Source organism: Tachysurus vachellii, chromosome 3 (assembly GCF_030014155.1).
Source record: "Tachysurus vachellii isolate PV-2020 chromosome 3, HZAU_Pvac_v1, whole genome shotgun sequence".
Taxonomy (NCBI): domain Eukaryota; kingdom Metazoa; phylum Chordata; class Actinopteri; order Siluriformes; family Bagridae; genus Tachysurus; species Tachysurus vachellii.
In genome coordinates, this window is record NC_083462.1 from 17,007,620 (window position 1) to 17,029,656 (window position 22,037).

Consider the following 22,037-nt stretch of genomic DNA (forward strand, 5'->3'; position numbering starts at 1 on the left):
CCCGCCTTTTACGTTTGGATTTGTTCGTTCTGTTGATAGAACGTTGTCTAATTGGTCAAACATCCGGCTATGTTTCTGACTAGCCAATAGTACGTCGGTGTTTCACTGAATACGGGTGGAGGGAAAGCTGACGGTTCGATACTCGAGCTGTACACAAATGAGCAGTTTTGAACGTTAAGCTGATTCGAGCTAAATTCCGCTACGTTTGTAAAGTGCGTGAGGGAAAATAATAATAATAACAACAACAATAATAATAACAATAACGGCGCGTTTAATGCAAGGCTTTTGGAGATAAATACAGAGATTTCTTTGCGATAGCTTTATGCTAATGTTTAGTTAGCATGCTAATGTTGCTAACTAGCTGTAGTAACGCTTGCTAGCTGCTCAGAATGGATTTACACCTGGATTACAGTCTTATTAGCTATCTAGCTATGTGTGTGTTAGTTAGTTAGTATTCTAGTTATTTACTTCTCTGGTTATTTACACTAAAACTTATTGTCCATAAAAAAAGCAGGATGTATTTTATACAAAACAGCTGCTTTCTCCTGCTGCTGTGTTCAGTCTTCAGCCTTAAAGTGACAGCTGGTGAGTCAGAGCACGTTTGTATCCTGCTGTCAGGTAAAGTGTGTGGATTATGTCAGACATTATATGAGTAATAATATCAACGTGGAATTGTGTTTTGCAGACGTGGAACCGGAAGTGGGTGATGTCCAGGAGACCAGTCCATCTCAGGTACATCATCATGTGTGAAAACAAAACTCATACACGTTACGTGTGTGTGTCGTTGTATTTCTGACACGTGGGACGTTTTATAGTGATCATTCTTTGGTTTATGCCGTGGCCCCTGTGTGAAGCTGAAATAACAGATACTTTTGTGTGATTGTGAGGTCAGACGTTCTCGCCGCTTTTGTCAGGTTCGTCTCGAGTTCTCCTGTGCAGAAGGTTGCGCTGTTATAAGTGAATAACGCTTCCCACGACTACAGGAAGGAGACCATTGCTCTGTAAAGACAGCCGGTGCCTAAAGACGCACTTGTTTTGTTACTGATCACGGGATCTGTCACAGAGCTGGATCATCTACAGGGTTCAGCGGTTGTCATGTTGCGTGTCAGACAGAAACACGGTGCTCCATGGCCTTGGTGTTTTAGCTCTGTTTGAAAGCATAAGGACACTCGTGGGTTTGCAGCTGCAGCAGGAAATAAGTGTTTTGTGTGTGTTGGTGTGTTCTGTCTTTTTTATCCACACACACACAGACACAAGTTTATGCCTCATTTCTCCTCTGTTCAGTATTCACCTGATGAGAAGAGTGACAATGATGAGATTGTCGTGACTGGACACTTGGTTTCTCCCGAGGAAGCGGCTGAGATGGAGGCTGAGCTTCGGCGTGAGGAGAGAGAACGAGGAGAGGAGGGCGAACATGAGGAGATCCAGAAGGAGGACCTTCCAAACCAACCTGCTCCTGTGGTCACAAAGCCCAGGGAGGGTGAGCTAGGAACAAATATTACAACTTTATTTTATTTTATTTTATTTTATTTTATTTATTTATTTGTTTGTTTGTATGTTTGTTTGTTTGTTTGTTTATTTATTTAAGTAGTGACAGTGTGTTTGTGTTGCCTTAAAGTGGGTGGCACAATTTTTTGCACTCAAGCCAAAGTCATTATTCCCTGGAGAAACACTTGTGAAAGTGAGACTTGTTCATGTTTGTGAGAAAGAGAGAGAGAGAGAGAGATTGGTTATTCTGCAGGCTTTTGCAGTAACGTGTATGACTCTGATTGGTGTGTGTGTGTGGATACAGTTCCTGTGGTGATAGGTGGCACAGCCTCCGGGGAGCCGTGCCTGTTTCCCTTCCTGTTCATGGGTAAGGAGTACTCGGACTGTACCACTGAGGGCAGAGGGGACGGCCGTCTGTGGTGCGCCACCACCTACGACTACGACCATGACAAGAAATGGGGCTTCTGTGAAAGTGAGGTTTGACTTCTTTTATAACAGATTGTCGGCAGAGCTTGTTTTTTATTCTCCTTATCTTGTTTGTGTGAGTGTATATGAGTGTGTGTCAGTGTGTGTGTCAGTGTGTGTGTGTTTGTATGTATGTGGTGGTCTGGGGGCGTGCACGCGTGTGTGTATGTCTGTGTGTATGTGTGTGGGGGTGCGTGTGTGAGAGAGTAACCTCTGTTTCCGTGTGTGTGCGTGTGTGTGTTTGTGTATGTGAGAGAGAGAATAACCTCTGCTTCCACGTGTACGTGTGTGTATGTGTGTGTGTGTTTGTGTGTGTTTGAATGTGTGTGTGTGTTTGTGTGTGTGTGTGAGAGAGTAACTTCTGCTTCCACGTGTGTGTGTGTGTGTGTGAGAGAGTAACCTCTGCTTCCACACATGTGTGTGTGTGTGTGTGTGTATGAGAGAGAGAGTAACCTCTGCTTCCACGTGTACATGTGTGTATGTGTGTGTGTGTGTGTTTGTGTGCGAGAGAGTAGCTTCTGCTTCCGTGTGTGTGTATGTGTGTGTGTGTGTGTGAGTAACCTCTGCTTCCACATGTGTGGGTGTGGGTGTGTGTGTGTGTGAGAGAGAGCAACCTCTGCTTCCACGTGGGTGTGTGTGTGTGTGAGAGAGAGAGAGAGAGTAACCTCTGCTTCCACGTGTCTTCCCCATCAGCGGAGGAGCAGGCGGAGCAGCGCAGGCTGGCGGAGGAGGCGGAGGAACAGTACCAACACACACTCAGACTCCTGAACACCACCAGCAGAAGGAGTCAGAAGAGAGAGTGAGTGAACCAGCTGTTGCTATAGAAATGATTAGAAACACTAGTGTGTGCAGTCAGAGCTGCTGCTAGAGTAAATTAATCATCCTGCATCTTGCTTATGTCCCACTTCCTTTATTAAATGTCTTTAATCTAAAGGTGTGTGCTTTGTGTTGTGAGGTTGTATGAGAAGCTGGTGAAGGTGGCAGCGATGGGTCACACCAAGGCCATGGAGAAGGTGGGCTACGCCCTGCTGTTTGGGGATTATCTGCCTCAGAACATTCAGGAAGCCAGGGAGATCTTCGAGAAGCTGGCGCTCGAAGGCTCGCCCAAATCTCAGACGGTAACCAGCTCTGCTCACGTCCCCAAACACACACACACACAAACACACACAAACAGACACACACACATACAAACACACACACAAACACATACACACACACACTCTCTCACCTGTTTCTACTTAATAATGTAATAACATGCTGAACACACACACACACACACACACTCTCACCTGTTTCTCCTTAATAATGTAATAACATACTGAACACACACACACACACTCACCTGTCTCTCCTTAATAATGTAATAACATATTGAACACACACACACTCACCTGTTTCTCCTTAATAATGTAATAACATACTGAACACACACACTCTCACCTGCTTCTCCTTAATAATGTAATAACATACTGAACACACACACACCCACACGCACACACACACACATACAGTTGTGTTCAAAATTATTCAACCCCCAATGCTGTAAATGGTTTTAGGGAATTTAGTGTACATTTGTAATTGTATTCAGAATGAAATCCTACAAGGACTTCTTAAAGAACCATATGCAACTAAAATGACATCAATTAGTTTTGTAATACAGTAGTAAATGTTTCTTTTGTGAATTCTTCATTGACATAATTATTCAACCCCTTAAAGACTACCACTCTGAAGAACAGAGGTTCAATGAAGTGTTTTCAGTCAGGTATTGAAAACACCTGTGGATATCAGGGAGCAGCAATAAAGCCTAATAAGCACCAATTAGGCAGCTTTAAAATGACTGTGATACTCAGCTCCTTCTAGACATTTACTGGTGTGGTTACAAACATGGTGAGGTCAAGAGAATGGTCCAGGAAGACAAGAGAACAGGTGATTACTCTTCACAGGAAGGGCAATGGCTATAAGAAGATTGCAAAGATGTTAAACATACCAAGAGACACCATAGGAAGCATCATTCGCAAATTCAAGGCAAAGGGCACTGTTGAAACGCTACCTGGTCGTGGCAGAAAGAAGATGCTGACTTCGACTGCTGTGCGCTACCTGAAGCGTAGAGTGGAGAAAAGTCCCCGTGTGACTGCTGAGGAACTGAGAAAAGATTTGTCAGATGTGGGTACTGAAGTTTCTGCTCAGACAATACGGCGCACCCTGCGTAATGAAGGCCTCCATGCCAGAACTCCCAGGCGCACCCCCTTGCTGTCCCCAAAGAATAAGAAGAGTCGACTGCAGTATGCCAAAAGTCATGTGGACAAACCACAGAAGTTTTGGGATAGTGTTCTGTGGACTGATGAAACAAAATTAGAACTGTTTGGGCCCATGGATCAACGCTATGTTTGGAGGAGGAAGAACAAGAAAAGAACACCTTGCCTACTGTGAAGCATGGCGGGGGGTCAATCATGCTTTGGGGCTGTTTTGCTTCTGCAGGTACTGGGAAGCTTCAGCGTGTGCAAGGTACCATGAATTCTCTTCAGTACCAGAAGATATTGGATGACAATGTGATGCAGTCCGTCACAAACCTGAGGCTTGGAAGACGTTGGACCTTTCAACAGGACAATGATCCCAAGCATACCTCCAAGTCCACTAGAGCATGGTTGCAGATTAAAGGCTGGAACATTTTGAAGTGGCCATCGCAGTCACCAGACTTAAATCCGATTGAGAACCTCTGGTGGGACTTAAAGAAAGCAGTTGCAGTGCGCAAGCCTAAGAATGTGACTGAACTGGAGGCTTTTGCCCATGATGAATGGGCGAAAATACCCGTAGATCGCTGCAAGACACTTGTGTCAAGCTATGCTTCACGTTTAAAAGCTGTTATAACTGTAAAAGGATGTTGTACTAAGTACTAAGATTGAATGTCACTTGGGGGTTGAATAAAACTGATAATGATGTGAGCTCAGAAAAGACATTTGTGGTTATTTCATTATAAATGTTATGTTATATTTGTCTGACCTACATGTGCCTCTTTGATTTAATTGTAAGCAGGATGACTGAATGATCATAATCAATGTCAAACCGACCAAAACAATCAATTTCAGTGGGGGTTGAATAATTTTGAACACAACTGTACACACACACAAACACATACAAACACACACACACACTCTCTCACCTGTTTCTCCTTAATAATTTAATAACATACTGAACACACACACACATACAAACACACACACATACACGTGGAAACAGAGGTCTCTCACACACGTGCACCCCCCCCCCCACACACACCCCTGTTTCTCTTTAATAATGTAATAACATACTGAATACACACACTCACCTGTTTCTCCTTAATAATGTAATAACATACTGAACACACACACACACTCTCTCACCTGTTTCTCCTTAATAATGTAATAACATACTGAACACACACACATACAAACACACACATACACGTGGAAACAGAGGTCTCTCACACACGTGCACCCCCCCCCCCCCGTTTCTCCTTAATAATGTAATAACATACTGAACACACACAGACACACACACACCTGTTTCTTTTTAATAATGTAATCACATACTGAACACACCCACACCCACTCACACCTGTTTCTTTTTAATAATGTAATAACATACTGAACACACACACACCTGTTTCTGTTTAATAATGTAATAACATACTGAACACACACACCCACGCGCACACACACCTGTTTCTTTTTAATAATGTAATGACATACTGAACACACACACACACACACACACACCTGTTTCTTTTTAATAATGTAATAACATACTGAACACACACACAAACACACACACACCCATGCACACACACCTGTTTCTTTTTAATAATGTAATAACATACTGAACACACACACACTCACCTGTTTCTCCTTAATTATGTAATAACATACTGAACACACACACACCCATGCACACACACACACACCTGTTTCTTTTTAATAATGTAATAACATACTGAACACGCGCACACACACACCCACGCGCACACACGTTTTTTTGATTTTTTTTATTTTTTTTATTTTAATTTTTTTATTATTGGTCAGTTACTCAGATGTACATAAACATAGCGATACAGTCTCAAGTATACAATAAAAAACAATTAAAAGTGGACGATCAGGTGAAAAAGATAGCACATTCAGGCCAATAACAAAATGTACACTGTAACACAGAGGATCAAGAGAGGTTGTTAATGTGGCACCAGGGAGGTCATTAGACTTTTGGTGTATGTCATAAGTGAGCTTCTCAAGTGGAAGTAATATGGACATTTGAGACAACCACATTTTAACAGAAGGTACCTGAGGAGAAGACCACAATAACAATATACATTTCTTTGCCAGGTAAACCAAATTTAAAAACAGTTGTCTTGTGTGGAAGTCAAACACAGTCTCAATTCCACTATACAGCAGATACAATTCCAACGAGAAACAAAATTTCAACTTAAGGAGCCTTTGTAAAAAATGATGTTCTTTAGTCCAAAAAGAAAATATTTTGTCACAATACCAGAAGCAGTGAAGGAATGTTCCTTTGTGTTTCTTGCAATTAAAACAGAGATCAGAGGAGTCTTTGTAAATCTTTCTTAGATGAGAAGGTGTAAGGTAAACGCTGTTAAAAAATCTGTAGTTGAGTTCGTGAATCCCCAAAGATGTACATTTAGGGAACAAATTGTTACATATGGTGGACCAGTCCATATCGGTAATTCCGTGACCCAGGTCTTTTTCCCACACTTTTTTCAAGCTCTCTAAGGAGGAAGTACACGAATCAACCAAGGCATTATATATTTTAGATATTAACCCCTTAGAGAGATTGTTTTTTATTATAACTTGTTCTATGTCAGTAAGATCACGTCTCAGCTTACCATTATCAGACAGAGGTTTTATGAAATGACGCAGCTGAAGGTATTTGAAGAAATGGGACTGTGGTATACTATATTGGTGCGATATTTCTTGTAAGGATTTTAATGCCTCGCCTGAAAAGAGACAAGATAATTGCGAGATCCCTAAGTTAGACCAGACTGAAAGGCCGATATTTTGCAGAGATATAGGGAAGTCAGGATTAAGATACAGTTTAATGTCTCTCCATATCTGAAGGGTGTTCGAAATGGTGAAACTTGTTGAGGCACATTTAAGCTTTTTGGTATTTGCAATAAAAGGCAGAAATTTTATTGGGAGAGGAGCACAAGCCCTTGCTTCCAGATTAAGCCATCTAGAGTCAGTCCTTTCATTGTACCAACTAACCATATGCTTCACCTGTGCTGACCAGTAGTATAGACGAAAGTTCGGTAAGGCGACTCCTCCCTTATCCTTTGGTTTCATTAATTTGTTAAAACTAATTCGAGGCATTTTGTGGTTCCAGATGAATTTAGAAAAGTGCTTATTGATGTCTTTAAAGAAAACATTAGGTAAATGACAAGGTAGGGATTGAAACAAATATAGAAACTTGGGTAGAATATTCATTCTGATCACGTTAATCCTGCCCAGAAAAGAAATAGGGAGTGTCCGCCAGGTGTTAAGGTCTTTTTAATGGAATCCAGAAGAGGGGCATAATTTGTTCTAAATAAATCTGTAAATAGTGGTGTGATGAATATGCTGAAATATTTAAAACCGACAGTAGTTATTTTGAAGGGTGAGAGAGATGAAAGATCATTTGGAGCAGAAATTTTAAGAGAAAGCCATGGAATTTGACTAATTAATTTTATATCCAGATAAGCTACTATATTCTGAAATACACTTTAATATTGCTGGAACGGACTTCTCTGGTTCAGAAATATACAGCAGTACGTCATCTGCATATAAAGAAATCCGATGTTCCTCATCTCCCACCGTTATACCAGAAAGTTGTTGGCACTGCCTTATAGATTCAGCCAGTGGTTCGATTACGAGGGCTAAAAGCGGGTGAAAGAGGAACCCCTGCCTCGTACCTCTTTCTATGAGAAAGGGTTTTGAGATCAAACCATTCGTAGTGACTGTAGCTCGTGGATTAGTATAAAGCAATTTTATCAAATCGATGAATTTAGGACCTAAATTAAATTTCTTGAGAGTGGCAAAAAGAAATTCCCATTCGACTCTATCGAAGGCTTTTTCCGCATCCAGGGAGATAATAAGGGCTGGGAGTTTACGTGCTTGTATTGAATCTATGATGTTCAAGAGTCGGCGAATATTATCTGTGCCAAAACGTGATTTTATGAATCCTGTCTGGTTCGGCTTAATGATATGTGGCAATACTGTTTCGAGCCTGCGAGCAAGGACCTTAGCAAGTATTTTATAATCGGTATTCAGGAGACTTATTGGCCTGTAAGAGGCGCATTCTTGAAGGTCTTTTCCTTTTTTTGGAATTAAACAAATTGATGCCGTTTTCCACGACTCGGGGGCCACTCCATGGTCTAGTAAATCTTGGAGAGCGGGCGTTAAGATAGGAGAGAGTTCAGGCCAAAACTTTTTGTAAAACTCACAGGGGAATCCGTCAGGACCTGGAGATTTGTTGGCGGGCATAGATTGGATTGCACTGAAGATTTCTGGTGACGGGTGAATCCAAAAATACTCTTATCATCTTCGGAAATAGTCATAAGAGGGATTCCGTCTAAAAATTTGGTAATATCAAATTGTTTAGCCATGACTTGCGATTTATACAACGTTTTGTACAAATCTCTGAATAAATCGTTAATCGAAGTAGCATTGTATGTGGTTCAGCCATCCGGGGACTTCATTGACTTAATTGTTCTTTCACTTTGTGTTTTTTTATTTGGTGGGCCAGTAATCTTTTAGGTTTATTTGCATATTCATAATATTTTTGTTTAGAAAGGAATATGAGCTTTTTAATATGATTTGTGTGATCCAGATTAAGTTCAGCTCTGACTCGACATAGTTGGGCACAATTTGTCTGAGTAGGGACTGTACTGTGTAGACACTCCAAACTTTTTACTTCTCTTTCAAGGTTCTGTCTTTTTTTGGACCAAGCCTGTCTGCGTGCTGAATTATAAGATATAATATGCCCTCTAATTGTAGCCTTCGCAGCGTCCCAAATAGTTGCAGATGATACAGGTGAATTCTCATTGTCTGTTCAATAGTTTTTTAATCCATCCCGAACCAATTCACAAAATGCCAAATCGTTCAACGTGGAGGAATTTAATCTCCAGACCTTTGTAGTCCTGTGTTCACATAGCATCATATCCAGCTGGACTGGAGCATGATCGGACAGAATGATTGGACCAATTTGGCAAGCAGACACTGCGTGAAGATATTGGGTATGAATCAGAATGTAGTCTAATCTTAAATGGGATCCGTGAGGGTTAGAGTAAAAAGTGTATTCTTTACTCCCCCTGTTAAATTCTCGCCAGACATCGATAATGCCAGACTCATTTCAAAGTTCTCTAAGGACCAGGGATGATCTAAGATTACTGGCTGAGTCTAAGGTAGACTTATCCATTTTTTGGACCATAACACAGTTAAAATCACCGGCGCAGACTCCCAAGCCCTTACAGTACTGATTAAACAAAAGTATGGTTTTAGACATGAATTCAGGTGAGTCTTCATTCGGAGCGTAAACATTCAGTATGACAATAGGTTGACCATACGCTGTACATGTAATTAAAACATATCTTCCATCCGGGTCGTTAATCTGTTGATCTAAAATAAAGGGGAAGTGTTTACTAATTAAAATAATTGTGCCCCTCTTCCTGGTATTTGCTTTACAGGATGAAAAAAATATCTGTCCTACCCAATCTTGTTTTAGTTTTAAATGTTCTGAATCAGATAAATGTGTCTCTTGAAGCATGGCAATTGTAGTTTTCTGCTTTTTAAGATAGGTTAGTATCTTTCTCCTCTTAATCACATGTCCTAACCCTTTAACATTCCATGTGACAAACCTGGCTGTATTGTCCGTAGTCATAGAATAACCAAAAGTAATAAAAACTGAACACTTAAGACTGTATTAAATCTGAAACATGTGTAGAACCGACCAAGGAAGTTTTTGCATTTATATACACAAAACAAAACATACAGAACCCAGAACCCCCTCCCCCCGCCCTCCAGCCTCGTCCCCAAACGACGAGGCACAGCTATAGAAATGAAACTGTACCCGACTGGTACCGAGCATAGGATAATGATACCCCATACTCAGTATTGATGCAGAGTGGTGCCCATAGGGGGCGTGCGGGCGCTAAAGACTGGTTCCCATCTCCAAAGTACAACGTCCCAGGCGTGAGTGTTTAACTAATAGTGCGTGACCTCACCAAAAGCGATTTTCTGGTGGTTATTATAAAATAAAGATGTCAGTAAGATAAAGAAAATAACTTATAAGATAACTTCAAAATAAGTGATCTCTGGGTTAATAAAAGTCAATACAATAAGATACTCGAGTGTGCTGAGAAAGAAGTTTCAGCTTAATAAACTTATGCCTATGTTGCAGTATCCGTACATTACTTATCCTCTGAAGCCTTCAGAAACTCCGTGATGTCCGCTGGGGAGGAAAAAAGATGCATCTGTGTTCTGTGAAGGCAGCGAAGTTTAGCAGGATAAGCGAAGCCTCTGAACATATCACGGGCGGACAACTTTCTCCTAACATTGTCGAACTCCTGACATTACCTCAGCAGATACATCCTGAAAGAAACGCAGCTGCGACCCTTCATGGCTGATGTTGCGTTTTTTCCGCGCTGCTTACAGTATTATCTCCTTATCCGCGTAACGTAAGAAGTGAACCAGAACACTTCGTGGAGCGCGATCTCAAAATGTGGATCGGCTGTGAGGTCTAGCCACTTCAGCAACATCCTGGTAAGAAACTGCGCGATAGGTTCAGAGCCCTCAGCCTTCTCAGGGAGGCCGACGACTCTCAAGTTTTTGCGCCTGCCTTGGTTCTCCAGGTCGTCTACTTTAGCTCGGAGTAATGATAATTGTTTGTCTTGAGATGTGATTTTTCTCTCATGTGTTAGCATACTCTCCTCAGCGGTGGAGATTCTTGCTTCAGCCTCGGTCAAAAGCGACTCGTTTGACGCCATCCTGACGGATAAGTTAGAAAGGGCTTCCTGTATTGAGGTAACTGTGGTAGAGATATTGTCCAAACGGTTGTCAATTGTACTTAGTCTACCGTCAATATTGCCCAGACTGGTTCCCAGTGAGCGAATTTCGGCCAACATGGCATCCATTGGGTCTGACGAGGCCTCCTCCGGCTCAGCTGGTTTTTTCTTAACGCTTCTGGAGGGCCGGAAGGACGTGAAAAGTGGAAAATTTCTTCGTTCTTCGACATTAATGTTCGATGTTGGTACAACACACTTCGAGCATAAAATGGATTAACCAAAGATAAATAAAAAAAGAAAAGGGAACCAGCACAGAGCTACCGAATTAAGCGGCCATCTTCAGCGAGGTCCCACTAAGCCCCCCCCCCCCCGTTTCTTTTTAATAATGTAATCACATACTGAACACACACACCCATGCACACATCTGTTTCTCCTTAATAATGTAATAACATACTGAACATACACACACACACACACACATACACACACACCTGTTTAACGTCTGCAATTAGATTTTTCATCTTGAAGAAAACTGAAGAGTCCTTCACTGGTGTCATTGATATTAATAATAAAAAGTATAATAATACGACATATAATATATACAGTGATATTATAATAATAATAATAATAATAATAATAATAATAATAATAATAATAATAATAGTACAAAACACAATCTGTATATTGATATAAATTAAACTTTATTACATAATTCTATATGCACAAAATACTTACATTTAAACTTTAATATGAATATGTTCAATAATATGAAATAATATTTAATAGTTATTCTTTATATTATTCAGTAAATCAGCAGTAAATTAAAGTATTGTATAAAAAATATTTTATATTTATATTGCTATTCAATTTAGGGATGGGCGATATGGCCGAAAACTGTATCACGATAATTATCGATAAATTAACGATAAATCGATCATTATTGAACTTTTTATGGCCCATTTAAAATAAGGACCAGGATAAAAATATATTACATTTAAACATTTTTATTTTAAACTTAACCTGCCTCTGGTTATAATCCCTTCAGTTATTAAGACAGAAATGTCAACAACCAGGTAAACTCAAATAATTATAATGTAAACATAAGTCTAAAGTCACAATGAACACTTAACAATTATTTCTTAACATTTAAGGTGCAAAATGAAAGAAAATGTAAGAAATGCTTAATAAAGTGTAATAAAATAGTGCAAAGTGTTAAATATAAACATAGAGAAACCTGAGAATTTAGTGCAAGTTTAGTGTTAGGAAGTTTACTAGCTGTTCACCTTCTGGTGAATAAAGTGTTTTAAAATTTGTGCAGTGTTTTTAAACATAAATAAAACTGAGGTAGACTGAGATACATCTGTAATATAAAAAACAAACCCGATACCATACAGTACAGTAACATTGTTTGAAATATAAAACCTGCAGAAATATGAAAAAGTAACTCAAGTTATTCTTACTCTAATCATACTTGAAGTTGAACTATTCAAGTATATTTTTGTAGACTTATAATTAGGGCTGTAGCTATTGAATATTTTAGTAATTGAGTATTCTACCAAAAATTTCATCGAATAATCGAGTAATCTGATAAAATGTATTTTTGCTTAATTAAAGAGCAATATTAAATATACAAGAGAAAATAAGACGGGTCTCTTAAAATGAATAATTAATTGGTTTCCTTTTTTAGAAAAATGAACTTTTATTTTTTTAAATGCATAGTATGCAATGCATTCAACAATATTTTCTATCAAAAATAAACATTTAGATATTACCCATTGTTTCTCTGTCTGTACTTGTGCTGTGAACAATGACAAAGTTGACTGAGAAGAATTAAGTACATTTAAGTGCCAAACATTCTGGGTTTTAAATGAACCCTTTTCTGAGATGCAAAAACAAAAAATAAATTATAAAACATATCAAAACTAAGGCGCTTTAAGCATATATATATGTATAAATCAGAATATAAAAGTCTCTCTCTCTCAACGTGTATGCTTTAAAAGTCTTTAAAAGAGCATGTGAATGCAACTAAAAAAGGTAACAACATGCTCAGAACTGAGGCTTGCCCTGTGCTTTGAGGCAATGTATCCTGCTGCTGAAAACAGATGCTCTGATAGTGTTGGACATTTTCTGTCATTTTCTCCTGTTTGTTTCTTCTCTTTGCTCACTGACATTGTTATCGCGCCCTTACATTTTGCAGCCCGCACGCACCCACACCCTCAAATTAAAAGACCGCTAACTCCTCGCGTCTCCTTCCGCTTTGAAGTAAGCGCGTTGTCTCACACACACACACACACACACACACACAAAATAACTGCACAAGAACGTGACATGAGCTTTAAAATGAATTAAAAGACGCTTCGAGGCAGAGGAATTTGCGGAAGCTGAAGGTTTCTGTTTGGGTTTCGGTCGTCTTTCTCAGGTGAACATCTTCAGATTCTCTGTGTGAGGACTGAACCTCTGATCACTGTGTTTCTTCTGTCCATCAGGCTCTGGGGTTCCTCTACGCAGCTGGATTAGGAGTGAACTCCAGTCAAGCTAAAGTATGCCATCTTCAGTGACTTCCATGTGATTGTATTATTGTTGTTAATGTAAATTGTGTTGTTATTGCATTATGCTGTTAGTGTGTGATTGTTACCAACCGAGTGTGTGATTAAACACAGGCGTTGGTGTATTATACATTTGGAGCTCTAGGAGGAAACCTGCTGGCACACATGATCCTGGTGAGATTACAGAGTCTACATTTATTTATCCTTAGTCAATGTTGCATGTTAAATGTGTGTGTGTGTGTGTGTGTGTAGGGTTACAGGTACTGGGGAGGTGTGGGGGTTCCTCAGAGCTGTGAATCTGCCCTCACTCACTACAGACTGGTAGCCAATCATGGTAAAGCTCCTGTGCTCGATAAATTCCTCATACTGAATGAGATCAGCTCACTATGTGTGTGTGATGATGATGATGATGATGATGATGATGATGATGTTTGCCAGTGGCCAGTGATGTGTCACTGACTGGGGGCAGTGCCGTGCAGAGGATCAGGCTGCTGGATGAGTTGGAGAACCCTGGTTCTCCCAGTGGTATGCTGGAGGAGGATCTGATCCAATACTACCAGTTTCTGGCTGAAAAGGGGGACGTCCAGGCGCAGGTACCAACTGACACTCGTGGTGGTGGTGTGTGTGTGTAGGGGTGGGGGGACGTGTGTGTGTGTTACATGTCGAATGAATATACAGTAATGTATGTTTCTCTCCTGCAGGTGGGTTTGGGGCAGTTACACTTACACGGAGGTCGAGGAGTGGAGCAGAATCATCAGGTATCACTTCAATACTTTATTAGTTTCTCCTCATCAGTGTTAGATAATAACATGAAACCAAACACAATCAAACCCCTTGTTGTTGTTGTTTTTTTACAGAGAGCTTATGAGTACTTTAATCAGGCTGCTAATGCAGGAAACACACATGCTATGGCTTTCCTTGGAAAGGTAAACAAACTTTCAACAAACTTGGCTGTCTCCCTGTGTCTTTGTGTGTGCCTGTCCCGCTGTGCGTCGATGTGCGCCTCTGTGCATTGCTGTGCGTCTCTGACTCTCTCTGTTTGTCTCTGAGCGTCTCTGAGCGTCTCTGTCTGCGTCTCTGTGCGCCTCTCTGCGTCTCTCTGCGCCTCTCTTTGTCACTCTGTGCGTCTCTGCGTTTCTCTCTGCCTCTCTTTGTCTCTGAGAGTCTCTCTCCGCCTCTCTGTGTCTGCATCTCTGTGTGTCTTTCTGTGTCTGCGTCTCAGTGCACCTCCCTGTGCGTCTCCCTGCGCCTCCCTGTGCGTCTCCCTGCGCCTCCCTGTGCGTCTCCCTGCGCCTCCCTGTGCGTCTCCCTGTGCCTCTCTGTGCGTCTCTCTGCGCCTCTCTGTTTGTCTCTGAGAGTCTCTCTCCGCCTCTCTGTGTCTGCGTCTCTGTGTGTCTCTCTGCGTCTGCGTCTCTCTGCGCCTCCCTGTGCGCCTCTCTGCGCTTCTCTGTGTGTCTCTCTGCGCCTCTCTGTTTGTCTCTGAGCGTCTCTCTGTGTCTGCTTCTTTGTGTGTCTCTCTGCATCTGCGTCTCTCTGCGTCTCTCTGTGCGCCTCTCTATGTGTCTCTCTGCGCCTCTGTATGTGTGACAGAGTGAGAGATGCTGATAATGCTTCATTTTAGAAGTGTGTGTGTGTGTGTGTTGCAGATGTATTCAGAGGGCAGTGAGTTTTTACCTCAGAACAATGAGACAGCGCTGCATTATTTTAAGAAGGCCTCAGAGCAGGTGGGTTCTAACAGGAACTGATTTATTTACTGCTCCTGTAAACAGCAGTTCAGATTCATTACACTTTATATGGTGTTGATGATTTCAGGGGAACCCAGTGGGTCAGAGTGGACTTGGTATGGCCTACCTGTACGGTAGAGGTGTTCCTGTGGTGAGTCAGTGCTGCTTTTTAATGACATCATTTAGCTTTAACGTTGTTGTTGTTATTATTATTATTATTATTATTATTATTATTATTGACAGTAGTGTTAGAACACATGACTATATTGGGGAAGCATTTCTTCTCTCTCTTATTATTATTATTAGTAGAATTATTTGAGTTAATTACATGTGTCTTTTAAAATTTAGAAAAATAAATCATTTAAAGCCACATAATTGGAATTACTTGAAGTAAAAATGTGAGATATTTTTGTACTGAATGTTTAGTCAGTGTTATTGTTGATGGACTCAGCTGTAATTAAAATACTGTAAATAGCTGCAATATTACAGAAATGTCACAGCTCTCTATTCAGTAGAAATATGTGTAGAATTATTTACTCTAACTGTTTAAATACGTTTTGCTACATGTTTGTTGCAGAACTATGAGCTGGCACTCAAGTACTTCCAGAAAGCTGCGGAGCAAGGCTGGGTAGATGGACAACTACAACTGGGAACTATGTACTACAGTGAGTGTGTGTGTGGGTGTCGGTGTGTATGTTTCAGTGTGGGTGAGTATATGTGTGTGGGTGAGCGTGTCAGGGTCGGGGGGTGTGTGTCGGGGTGGGTGTGTCGGGGTGGGTGTGTATGTCGGTGTCTCTCTGTGAGGGTGTGTATGTGGGTGAGTGTATATCGTCGCTGTCGGGCTGAAACCTCATATGTCCAAATTTTGTCAATTTCATATTTTTTCACATATCGATGCTATTGGTCAGTCCCCACGTGGGTCTGTTATTTTTACAAGTTATTAACCAATCTAAAGTCTTGAAAATAGCTTGAGCGCAAATCTCCTAACTCCATTGTACACTTCAGCTGTCCACCTCTTCCTCACTCTGCGGGAGAGCTTCGCGGCATATTTCTCCTCAAGAAGAGTCGCAACGAATTCTGAGGTAAATGTCTTCAAAACACTGGGCTCAAAGAAAAAAAAATCTTGACCCCCGCTAGTTCTGGTGCTCGTCTGAGGACAGGAATTTAGCGCAAGACAATCCACTGCAACACGGACTAAACCCTGTGCATTGCAGATAAGGTACGGCATTTTTTTAATTTCCTGAAAAATAATGGTTTTGGAGATACGAGGATTCCGCCTGACAGCGACGATATGTTTGTTGGTGGGCGCGTTGGGGTCAGTGTGTGTGTCAGTGTCTGGGTCAGGGTGTGTGTTAGTGTGTGTGTGTCAGTGTGTCTATGTCAGTGTGTCGATGCTTCGATGTCGGTGTCGGTGTGTGTGTCTGTGTCGGTTTCAAACTCTTCAGTATTATCTATGACACATGGTGGAAGCTCCGCCTCTCCTCATCTCACACTTATAGACTTAATCTCTGATCTTGACACAACTGATGAAGTGGATGTGAAAGTGTGGAATTCTGTGTGTGTGTGTGTGTGTGTGTGTGTGTGTGTGTGTGTGTGTGTGTGTGTGTGTGTGTGTTTTCCTCTAAGATGGTATCGGAGTGAAGCGTGACTATAAACAGGCTCTGAAGTTCTTTAACCTGGCGTCTCAGGCAGGTCACATCCTGGCCTTCTATAACCTGGCTCAGATGCACGCTACAGGAACCGGAGTGATGCGTTCCTGTCACACGGCCGTGGAGGTGACGTCCATACGCTTCGTTTATAATTCATACACCGGTGTGTTGTCTCATATTCTCATACCTGTGTGTGTGTGTGTAGCTGTTTAAGAACGTGTGTGAGCGCGGCCGTTGGTCAGAGAGGCTGATGAGTGCTTATGGAAGCTTTAAGGAGGGAGACATCGACTCTGCTCTGGTTCAGTATCTGCTCCTGGCTGAACAGGGCTACGAGGTGGCACAGAGTAACGTGGCCTTCATCCTCGACCAGAGTGAGTCATATAGCTGACACCAGGAGGCGCCAGAACCTTCTGATTTCAGTTTTTTTCCTTACCGCGTATATACACACACACATCCTGTATGTATATAACAATTTACTAATAAATTTTAACATTTCCTAAATAAAATGAATTTCTTATTACATTATTTATGTATACATTAGTTGTAGATTATTGATTATTTTTGAGAATCTGACACTTACACAAATATACGTATTTACGGATTATTATGGTTTTAAACAGCACTTCACTTGTATTGTGTGTGTGTGCGTTTTACAGAGCAGTCCCAGATCTTCAGTGAAAATGAAACCTACCCTCGAGCTCTCCTTCACTGGACCAGAGCAGCAGCACAAGGTTAGATACTTCACCTCAATCCACACTGCATCATCAACATCATCATATACAGAATGCAGAAGAATTACAGGTCCCATATAATTTACATGTTTTAGTATTTAACTTTATTTTAGCTGAATGGAGACAATCCGTGTGATGGTTGTTCCTAGAAGAACCCAGAGTTTGTTAGAGAACTCAAATTCAAATTCTGTTTTCTAGGATTAAAGAAATATCAGTCAGGATTTAGAACATGGAGCAATATTTAAATCTGTGAAAGATGTAACTGATATTAACTGTGAAGGAGATGGAGATGTCCACAGCTCAGATAGGAGAAACTGTTCTTAGGCCTGGTTAGAAGAAAGATATCATGCTGAGAACATCATCCCTGGTTCAGGATGAGACTGACCAGCCGATGTACTATAATTGGAGAACATGCTGGATTTAGGTGTAAAGGCGTTAAAGGTGTGTGTTTGTGTGTGTGCAGGTTACACAGTGGCCAGGATCAAGCTGGGTGATTATCATTTCTATGGTTACGGCACCGACGTGGACTACGAGACAGCGGTGATCCACTACAGACTGGCGTCGGAGCAGCAGCACAGCGCACAGGCCATGTTCAACCTGGGATACATGCATGAGAAAGGCCTTGGCATTAAACAGGTACACAAACATCACACCTCACACTCCACAAACCTCCTAACGTGTATGTGTGTGTGTGTGTGTGAAAACACACTGATCTTTATTAGCAGAGAAGATACTTTCTTATTGCAGTAAATACGTCACACCTACTTTTTTTATAATTTGCTTGGTTCCCGTTTTCTTCCTTCTTTATTTGTGTGTCTCTTCCTAGTTTTCTACCTTCTTTTCTTTGTTAAGTCCTTGTGTTTCCTTCGTTCCTGGTTTTAATGTTAGAACCGTGGTTCTTGTTGTGTTCACTGCTGTCTCCTGCTACAGGACATCCATCTGGCTAAACGTTTCTATGACATGGCTGCAGAGGCGAGTCCTGATGCCCAGGTGCCCGTGTTCCTCGCCTTGTGTAAACTGGGACTCCTTTACACTCTGCAGTACCTCCAAGAGCTGAACGTAAGACACACACACATACATACACACACACACAGACACACACACACGCATACGCATACACACACACACACACGCATACAAACACACACACATGCATACATACATACACACACACGCATACACACACATGCACACACACGCATACATACACGCACGCACACACACACACATTCACACACATACATACACACACGCATACACACACATTCACACACATACATACACACACACTAGTGTTAATTTCGTCACCTATTTTTAATTTAGTCTTAGTCTTAGTCTTGTGCCAAATGTCCTTGTTAGTTTTAGTCATATTTAGTCATTCACATATCTTTTTTGTTAGTCAAGTTTTAGTCGACTAAAAGTCCCGTCATTTTAGTCTAGTTTTAGTCAAAAGAAAACTCAAGGTATCTTAGTCAAGTTTTAGTCGACTAAAAGTCTTTTAATTTTAGTCTAGTTTTAGTCAAAAAATTGTAGCTTGACCACATCTGGAATCTATTGTAAGAATAAATACAACCAGGCCTCATTAAATGCAATAATATCAGGAACACAAGTGTTATAGTGGAAATAAATAACTTAATGAAAAGCCTAAGATCAAAACTGTAGGTGTGTGTGTGTGTATATATGTATACATATATATATATATATATATATGTATACATATATATATATATATTTATTTATATATTCATTCATTCATTCATTCATTCATCTTCTACCGCTTATCCGAACTACCTCGGGTCACGGGGAGCCTGTGCCTATCTCAGGCGTCATCGGGCATCAAGGCAGGATACACCCTGGACGGAGTGCCAACCCATCGCAGGGCACACACACACACTCATTCACTCACGCAATCACACACTAGGGACAATTTTCCAGAGATGCCAATCAACCTACCATGCATGTCTTTGGACCGGGGGAGGAAACCGGAGTACCCGGAGGAAACCCCCGAGGCACGGGGAGAACATGCAAACTCCACACACACAAGGTGGAGGCGGGAATCGAACCCCGACCCTGGAGGTGTGAGGCGAATGTGCTAACCACTAAGCCACCGTGCCCCCCATATATATATATTTATATATAAATTACCAACTTAATGCAAGTTATACATGGTATTGCACACACCATTATTGATGATATTTGGAGCAATATTACATGTAATTGTTAAACTTAATTCCCTTACATATACATTTGCTTTTAAGCCTAATTATTCATTTTGATTATAATGTGATTGTGACAGGGGCGTGGGAAGAGGTTTCAGGTTGGGGGTGCTGTTTTTTCTGTCACCACTTTTGAATAAGAAAGACCGGTCATCGGGACATAAGCTGTCATGTACAATAAAAGAGCCTGCGCATCAACAGGAAATATAATTTAAACAAAAAGCCTAGACCAGGGGTGGACTCAGTATTATTTATTTATTTATTTATTATTGAGCGGCGTGTGGACAAATTCTTTCTACGCACACACTATTTTAGTTCTCAAATTATTGATTTATTTGGTAGGTAGCAATATAATAAGCGGGATCCGTTTCACGGACCTGTAACTTGAGCAACACCGCAAAGCCGCGAACTTGTTCTGAATATTTTAAAGGCGTAACAGCTGATGAAAAAGCAGAGACAATTGTAGACTCGTCTTTTATCGTCAACAATAATGCATGTTAATTTAGTCTTAGTCAGCGTTTTTGGACAGTGGTGCAGTCTTGTCATCGTCTCGTCTTAGTCATGAAAAAAAAGGTTGTTGACGAACATATTTCGTCTCGTCTCGTCTGACGAAATTAACACTAACACACACACGCATACACACACTCATACACACGCATACGCACATACACACTCATACACACGCATATATACACACACACACATGCATACATACACGCATACATACACACACACACACTCATACATACACACACGCATACACACACAAACACACGCATACATACATACACACACATGCATACATACACGCATACATACACACACACACACTCATACATACACACACGCATACACACACACACAAACACACGCATACATACATACACACACGCATACATACATACACACACGCATACATACACACACATGCATACATACACACACACGCATACATACACACACATGCATACATACACGCACACACACACGCATACATACACACACGCATACATACACACACACATATACATACGCACACACTCACATACATATACACACACCTACACACACACACACACACACACACACAGAATAACTGAGAGAGGGTTTATCAGTTATAATGTATATCAGTAAACTGAATATAGAGATTATTTTCAGGAGGTTGTAGAAACATCTCTACACCTCTGTCTTTATTAGGGGACACATTATATATCTGAAGCTATTTAATGATATTAAGTATCAATGTCTGTGTGGTTGTTGTCATGGTAATGATATAATTAGCCTGCTGTTTTATTAACAGGTTAGATAGCTAGTTAAGTTACATGACAGGAATATTTCAAGACCATATTTAGTCGTCGTTGTTGTTTAAACGTCGTCTCTGCTCTTCCTCCAGCTGAAGGAACTTCTCTCTCAGATGGATCTGGACCAGTTGCTGGGTCCAGAGTGGGATCTTTACCTCATGACCGTGATCGCTCTGCTCTTGGGTACAGTCATTGCGTACAGACAGAGACAGCACCAACCCGTACCGAGAGCTCCGCCCGCCGCACCGAGACCCGCCCCCCAGCCAGAGCAGGGTGGCCCCGCCCCTGAAGCCGACCGCGATTAAAGTTCTACAGAGAACGCAATGAATAAACACTCGTGTGAAACCTGAGACTGGGAGGAGGGCAGGGCCTGAGCCGCTCGCTCCAACCACACCAGTATTAGATAAAGGGACAGACCACTCCCATGATGTTCATCGGGGGTGACACGCGTGCACACACACACACACACCATGCGCTTATAAGTTGGACTTGGCTTTAATGCGCACGGCTCAGGGTTTAATAAACTGAGGTGAACTCAGCTGGGTGTGTGCAGAATAGTGCGCACTCTTCAGGGGTAAAATATGGTACTTTTGGGCCCCAAGGACCTGCTGTGTTCTCCTCTTTAACATGGTTCTGATAAAAGTACCCTGTCCCACTTTTTCTAAGGTTAAATAAGAAGTGTAACACACTGGAAATCATTAAAAACAACAATAAATCACAACATTAGCATGCTTTGCTGTCGTGTGTGTCCTAGCCCGAGTGGAGGTCATTTATAACGGTAATTTATTACAAAGATATTTCTTCAGCTCAAAATGTACGTAAAGTAGAATCATTAAAGTCCCGCTGAAGTCCACAGCATCCTGTTTCACCTCAGTATAATGAGAGTTTTTGTGAT

At 41.2% G+C, this 22,037-nt stretch overlaps 1 protein-coding gene across 1 annotated transcript; it reads left to right on the plus strand.

The window, feature by feature from the left end:
- The first annotated feature begins 106 nt into the window (after nt 1-106).
- sel1l (SEL1L adaptor subunit of SYVN1 ubiquitin ligase) lies at nt 107-21,863 on the plus strand. Its single transcript, XM_060866059.1, has 21 exons — nt 107-585; nt 686-732; nt 1,285-1,480; nt 1,793-1,960; nt 2,647-2,752; nt 2,909-3,071; nt 13,462-13,515; nt 13,636-13,695; nt 13,774-13,855; nt 13,960-14,114; nt 14,223-14,279; nt 14,379-14,447; nt 15,168-15,245; nt 15,334-15,396; nt 15,823-15,910; nt 16,872-17,020; nt 17,100-17,265; nt 17,551-17,625; nt 18,089-18,261; nt 18,556-18,684; nt 21,235-21,863. Exons 1-21 carry the CDS (start codon nt 516-518, stop codon nt 21,445-21,447), a joined length of 2,361 nt encoding a protein of 786 aa, XP_060722042.1. The 5' UTR covers nt 107-515; the 3' UTR covers nt 21,448-21,863.
- Nucleotides 21,864-22,037: the final 174 nt, after the last annotated feature.

What these genes read in the sequence shown, in the direction of transcription:
- sel1l (XM_060866059.1), top strand. Translation starts at nt 516, where the DNA reads ATGTATTTTATACAAAACAGCTGCTTTCTCCTGCTGCTGTGTTCAGTC. An exon ending in CAGCCTTAAAGTGACAGCTG is followed by an intron (nt 586 to 685) that starts GTGAGTCAGAGC and finishes TGTGTTTTGCAG; the next exon opens with ACGTGGAACCGGAAGTGGGT. An exon ending in AGGGGGACGTCCAGGCGCAG is followed by an intron (nt 14,115 to 14,222) that starts GTACCAACTGAC and finishes TCTCTCCTGCAG; the next exon opens with GTGGGTTTGGGGCAGTTACA.